This window comes from Priapulus caudatus, unplaced genomic scaffold (assembly GCF_000485595.1).
Source record: "Priapulus caudatus unplaced genomic scaffold, Priapulus_caudatus-5.0.1 Scaffold40, whole genome shotgun sequence".
Classification (NCBI taxonomy): Eukaryota; Metazoa; Priapulida; class Priapulimorpha; order Priapulimorphida; family Priapulidae; genus Priapulus; species Priapulus caudatus.
In genome coordinates this window covers 524,228-531,691 of record NW_014577101.1, presented here as the reverse complement: position 1 = coordinate 531,691, position 7,464 = coordinate 524,228, and the positions used below count along the sequence as shown (strand labels likewise).

The 7,464-nt window shown below is 46.1% G+C and overlaps 1 protein-coding gene across 1 annotated transcript in view; it reads left to right on the top strand.

The window, feature by feature from the left end:
- The window catches only part of LOC106819823 (potassium/sodium hyperpolarization-activated cyclic nucleotide-gated channel 2-like), a 92,909-nt gene that overhangs the window by 75,520 nt on the left and 9,925 nt on the right, over positions 1-7,464 (top strand). The window contains exon 7 of the mRNA XM_014824407.1: positions 3,974-4,217. Coding sequence (XP_014679893.1) covers positions 3,974-4,217 — 244 coding nt within the window. The remainder of the gene's footprint in view (positions 1-3,973; positions 4,218-7,464) is intronic.

Here is a 7,464-nt window from a genome sequence, read left to right as displayed (position 1 = left end):
AGAGAGAGAGAGAGAGAGAGAGAGAGAGAGAGAGAGAGAGAGAGAGAGAGAGAGAGAGAGAGAGAGAGAGGGACGTCACGCAATTATAACCCGCGGAAACTTTTAATATAACACTCTTAGCTGGCATCTAGCGGCAAGACCTTTCTGAAATATAGTGGCCACTTGCGTGACGGTATAGATAGTAATGCACTCTGCGTGTAGCATGTGAGGCTGTCTGTAATATGGCAACCGAAGGTCTTTCGGTCCCCGTTGCTATAAGAACTCACTCTACTCTATATTGAATCTCACTTGGCACCGGGAGTCACAAAGGCACCGCGCATGCTCTGATGTCGATCCAAACAAACTTTAATCCAGATGTCTCATTATATATAGCGTGGTGGTTCGATGTTAAAGGACAGCATGGAATGAATCCGTTCGCGGTCAAACAATTATTCAGCAGTTTGCCGAGCTATCAAAGCGCGTTCGTACGTACCTTCGACTGTGACGGTTCACAGTGGTGACCCTTGGTGAGCATTTTGTCAACTAAAGAAGGTCACGCGCGCGTGTCCCGATTTTCTCTGAGGCGCTGCGGAGATCAAAAGTTGAATTGACCAGACAAATCTCGAGAAAAAATCTTACACGCATGCTGCCGATTCGTGTGTCCTTTATCGATCATTTCAAGGCATGCGACAGCAAAAGCATTCGGTAAAACTCCGTTAGCCAAGTTGACAAAGCAACCCATGAGCATATCGCATTATATATATTATGTGTGTGTGTATATATATATATAATTATATAATATATATATCGTATATATATCACAATCGAACGCAATCGTTGTTAACTTGGCGCGCGAAGACTACGAAAGACAGACATTCGCAAAACTATGCATCAGATAAACACGAAGCATCGTATTTTACCCGATATGTCGCTAGATAGTCGGATGTTTGGGCATGTATGAGACATCAATTGGAGAACATGGCAGGGTGACGTGAAGTGCCGGCCGTTAAAGCAAAGCTTTACCGCCGCAAGACCACTCTCCGCGTTCGACCGCTAACATTTTTACTTCTCATTATTTCGGACGAATAAAACGCTGATTTTATGGCTCGAGTAGGCAAGTCGGTCTAAAATCAAACTCAACGAAAAGCGATCGATCTTGCAGTGTACTACTACTACTACTACTACTACTACTACTACTACTACTACTACTACTACTACTACTACTACTACTACTACTACTACTGCTGCCGCCGCTCGCCACCGCCGCCACCGCCGGCCGCGCCGCCGCCGCCGCCACCAACCACCACCGACCGGGGGCCACGCACCACTACTACTACTACTACTACTACTACTATACTACTACTACCCACCACCAACCCTCCCCCCTACCACCACCACCACCACCACCACCACCACCACTACCACTACCACTACCACCACCACCACCACCACCACTACCACTACTACTACTACTACTACTACTACTACTACTACTACTACTACTACTACTACTACTACTACTACTATCACTACCATTACCACTACCACTACCACTACCATTACTACCACTACCACTACCACTACCACTACCACTACCACTACCACTACCACTACCACTACCACTACCTCTACCACTACCACTACCACTACCACTACCACTACCACTACCACTACCACTACCACGACCACGACCACGACCATCACCACCACCATCACTACCCCTACCATTACTAGCACCACAACTAACACAACTACTACTACTACTACTATTACTACTACTTCTTACTACTACACATGTTTTAAATTCGACGCTCGATCGATACAACGCTATGGTCGTCGACAAAAACGACGGTGCATGTGTGCGAACAGGGAAATCGCGGGCTCGGGCGCGCATCGCCAATTGCGATAGGAAACGCTATACTGCTGCTCGGCGACCGGTCTGCTACGACGACTTCCTGCGAGAAAGAAAATATATGGTCGCCATGATTGGCGTTGTCGGTCGGCCGCCGCGACTCGTGCGCGTCGAAGATAACCACAAGAAATCTGGCTTCGATCGCGAAAGCACTGCGGGAATGTGCTGCTCATTGATTCTCACGAAACAACCGCCCCCTTCCTCTGGCAGAACATCTTCCGATTCGAAAGCCGTTTTTTGGGAATTGTCGTCACACCCTACACGGCCGACTCGTCGAATTGTTTCCGTGGGTGTCTCTTTCGTAGACTGTCCCCAGATCGTTCGTAGAGCGATGTTAGAGACAACGTCGCGATGTGAACAAGCGGCGTAGAGCCCGTCTGCAATTATGCATGAAACGCAATCATGCAAACCTGGAAGACGGATATATGAAAACATTCTCTTCGTCCTGGCCCACGAGGGTGACTTGATATACAACCTCCCATTTTTGAAACAGCTGTGAGGGAATACTCAGTGCTTTTGAAACGACGTTTCTCGATTTGTGTGTGATTCATAATTTATGCGGCCGTGATCACGTGAAGAACCCTGTCGCAGCCGTGACTGAGTGCGTGGGACAGGGGTCGCGTAATCTATTATCGCGTCTGCATTTTAAATTACCAATAGAATTGTTTTATGACCGTTTTATGCTAATCAGGCATTATTAATTACGCTCCTAAGTGGCCCAATTAGTGATAGAACGCAGGGAATATCAGTAAATTCGATGAGTGCGGCATGCAGTATCTACATACCAGAGGGGTTTCCTCCGCAATGCGTCGCACGCGTGCGAAATGCACATTCTGTCACGAATAGAGTATTTCTGGCCATCAAACCTCGCGACGTAAGTGGAAAATCGTGCAACGGGCTGCGAAAGTGACAACTATTCATTGAAGCTAAATTGTCATCGCAGTGGGCACCCACGCCAATGAAAGGTTTAATATCTATACAGTGAACGTCATCTGACGACAGCGAGCGCGCAGACTGTATTTCATTCACGAACGCGTGTTAGGCGCAGTGTAACTTCCATTCCATGAAGCGAAAGCCCCGTAGCCAGAATCAATGCAGATGATGTGTTTTTAAACTACGAGAAACGCTTATATAGCGAAGATTAATAATTAAATGGATTTGACCAGCGAGGTTTACCGCATTTAATAAAAAGCGGGCTGAATGTACAGAATGGAAAGTTGACTGTGAAAATGACTAGGCCGTGAGAGAAGCGGAGTAAAAAAAGTCAGTGAAAAAGTCACTCACAGTTTGAGCTGCGGAGTATTTTGCATTTGCTGACAAAATCTAGTGGAAATTGAACGCGCAAGTAGTAAATGTTTGCATTATCAATAAAAGCTAATTGCCTGCATTAGCGATATCGTTTCAGGGTGATTTCTCACGAAGCTTTATAAAATATCGATTGTAAAATGGCTGAATTGAGAGGGTAGTCTTGAACATTGTCGTCTAATATATTAGCGGTCGCCGCAATTACATACACTTACACGTGTGAACATGCGTCTCGAATTCATTACGCAGATAATGTCAAAATGTGCAACATCTGCCCTGCTTGTCATATTTCGTCGTAGTTAATGAGGTAATTACCACTGCTGCTGACGATGCTGCTGCTACTGTTGTTGCTATTGTTGTAGTTGTTGCTGTTGCCATGTAGTTGTTGTTCCTGTTGTTGCTGCTGTTATTATCGTTGTTGTGTGATGTTGTTGTTTCTGGTGCTACTGTTTACATTGTTATGATTATTATTATTATTATTAAAATTATTATTATTATTATCATTATTGTTGTTCTTATCGTTGTTGTCTGCAGGCGATCATATATCTGGAGGTTATCGTGTTAATTATTGACTGTAGCTAGCCTGCGAGTCTTAATGTGTGTGATGAGTTTTGTTGTTGTTGTTGTTGTTGTTGTTGTTGTTGTTGTTGTTGTCGTCGTCGTCGTTCACGTTGTTGGTACTCAGTGGCACGAGATATTAACGACCAGTTTAGCCCGCTCAACGTTTGAATTAAAACATTGTGCAAAACTCATCGTGTACATTCTATTGCATTTCAGGAAGTAATCAACTACAACTGCAGGGCGCTCGTAGCTTCGGTGCCGTTCTTCGCAAACGCCGACGCCAACTTCGTCTCAGCTGTCGTGACGAAGCTCATCTACGAGGTCTACCAGCCGGGTGACATCATCATCAAGGAGGGTACGATCGGCACGAAGATGTACTTCATACAGGAGGGCATCGTTGACATCATCACGACCGATGGAGAGGTGGCCACGAGTCTGTCTGACGGATCCTACTTCGGAGGTAGGTGCACGGTTTCTCAGTTTCGTCATACTTTAGGAACACAGGATTTTGAAAGTGGGGATAGGATTAGATTACGGTTATGGTTAGGTTAGGGTGAATGGTAGGAATAGGATTCGGTTGCGGTTAGTGTTATGGGTAGGAGGTTAGGGGCAGGATTGGGGTGAGTGTTAGGGTTAGGGTTAGGGTTAGGGTTGGTCTTAGTGTTAGTGTTAGTGTTAGGGTTAGGGTTAGTGTTTTCGTTATGGATTAGGGGTAGGATTATGGTTAGGGTTAGGTTCAGGGTTGGGGTTAGGGTTAGGGTTAGGGTTAGGGTTAGGGTTAGGGTTAGAGTTAGGGTTAGGGTTAGGGTTAGGGTTAGGGTTAGGGTTAGGGTTAGGGTTAGGGTTAGAGTTAGGGTTAGGGTTAGGATTAGGGTTAGGGTTAGGGTTAGGGTTGGTGTTAGTGCTATTGTTAAGGTTTAGGGATAGGATTAGGCTTAGAGTTATGGCTAGGGTGAGAATTAGCGTTAGGTATTAGGTGATGATGATTACAGTTCATTGTCGCGGGAATTGTGAATGTGTAGTGAGACAGCTGGGTTACTTCACGCAGTGATGGCTCGATGAGCGCATTTTCGCCAAGATGGCGGCGTGCATTTTGCAAGTCACGGTCGAGCTGTTTAATAGCATATCTGGGCGTAAACAGTATACGATCGGCTTTCGCCAACTGCCGTTTTTATTGTAAGTTCTCGTGGTTGTGATCCATGAATTCTCCATTCGACTGGATTCGATAAAAAACGTTATTAGCGGCGAGGGGGAGCGGGTGTCGTTCGTGATAGATGGATTGGGAAAACGTTCCGAGTGTCTGCGACTGCTGCTAGTGTTTGCTCAATGGCGCATGCACACACACGCGATTATTGTCGTCTCTCTGCGGAAGTAATGGGTCCACCGGGCAGAACGGTGGAAGGTGGAGTATTTGAGTGGCTGTGGAGGGTAGATGTGTGGTGGAAGGTGGAGTATTTGAGTGGCTGTGGAGGGTAGATGTGTGGTGGAAGGTGGAGTATTTGAGTGGCTGTAGAACACATCTACCCGTGGAAGGTGGAGTATTTGAGTGGCTGTAGAGGGCAGATGTGTGATGGAAGGTGGAGTATTTTAGTGGCTGTAGAGGGTAGATGGGTGGTGGAAGGTGGAGTATTTGAGTGGCTGTAGAGGGTAGATGTGTGGTGGAAGGTGGAGTATTTGAGTGGCTGTGGAGGGTGTATGAGAAACAGAATGAATAGTGAGAGGTAGTGTTTTGGCGGCGATGGGGGCATGTGTAGTTGGAAGAACAGTATTTGTAAGTGTGCGTTGAGGATGGATGTGTAGTGAGACGTCCGGTGACTCAATATCTGCTGCATAGTGAGACGTGGAGCGATGGTGTGTCGGTAGACGGTAGCTGCATGGTTGGTTTTGAGCGTTTGTAGTGGGTGTGCTCGCGTGTGTCCGCTCAGGAACGGACACTGCCATTACATATGTAATGGAAACTTTATTCAGTAGATTTATACGATCACAGATTTCCATCAAGGGTTGCGTAAGCTTTTCCTGCGCATTTCTCATTCTCGTGCGTGGCTAGTATCGATATTGGCTAGACTACCGATTGTGTGGAATTGTTTTTAAAAATTGATCGATTATCGATTAGCCTCTCGGCATTTTCTTGGTTATAGTGTTCGTTAATTAAGCTTACCTAGCTCCACTAATTTCTAGTTGTATTTTTGTTTTTACTGCACGTTCACTATTAAATAAATCGTAACTCCAGTATTATCCGTTCTACGTGGAACTCATTCCTACAGTCAAGGGTGCATGCACCGAATAAATACAGTCGCGATTTCATTTGACTGCGCTTCACGTACTCATAGTTGAACCTTGGCCATTGAAATATCACCTAAACCAGGGGAATGTCCTGCGCAGAGCTAATCGTACGCTATAGCTAATCTTGTCTGAGCCACGGCGTGATGCACACCCGTCACATTGCTGCTTCCGCATGGACGCAGAGATGCCCAGGAATGACGCAATCACTCACTTAGACTAGCTGGACTCTAGCTGGTCCACGGGACGTGGGACGCGCGATTATTTTCGACAGACCCCCCCCCCTACAACACGGATCGATTCAGCCGATGCGCCGTGCGTGCGTTCTCGTCTGACAGGCAGGAAATCCTTGTAAGCGATGAGCTCTTGAAATGCTCGAACTTCTCTTGAACTTCGCCGCAAGCGTCTGGAGTGTTTCGGGAAATTAATTATGAACATAGAGAATTGCCGTCTAATTGATATCGCGCGGGTTTGCGACATGAGCACATTTATACTGATTCGTAAGTGGTATCATGACGGGTTTTCATGAGGAGAACTACTGCGATAGCGGTAGCGACGGCCTTGCGCGTTCTCTAAAGAGCGCATTGATTATTCACTAATAACTCTAATGCGATTTACAGTTAATAATATATTGCGACCAGCGTAAAAACGAGCAATTCCTCACGCGCGCGAAAAACTACATGCGCGCAGCGGTTTTTCGGCGCATTTAAATCCAAGTTGATTCCAGTTGTTAATTCCAATAATGAGTGTGTAGCATTCGAGAATTTGACGGCCGAGATCTTTTGCCGAGAAACTGCATAGTGTTTCATGCCCTTTCTGGCCGAAAACATCCGTGCAGTGGGCGCCCTCTCGTGGCCAATTACACATGCCTCATACATTGCTGTAAAGCGAGTGATCACGTGACGTCAGGTGGAGAATCTACTTACCCTTAGCAAAGAGACCCTAAGATGATATCTTGTATGCTTATCAACGATAATATCTGCGTATTTGTTCGACTAATGTTGCTTATTATTAATATCTTGTGTTGAATTGGTACTGTCGACATAGTTTCCAACAAGTTTCGTAGCTCATATCGTTATCATTTGTGCCAACTAGTTTGTGAGGTTGCCAATTTGTTTTTATAGGCAACTAGTGTGGGGTAGTTTAGGAGGAGTGTGGTGACATTTAAGCACGCGTGGACACACACGCACGCACACGCACACGCACACGCACACACACGTGTACCCACACGCACAAACACACACACACACACACACACACACACAACACACACACACACACACACACACACACACACACACACACACACACACACACACACACACACACACACACACACACACAACACACACACACACACACACACTACACACACACACACACATACACACACACACACACACACACACACACACACACACACAACA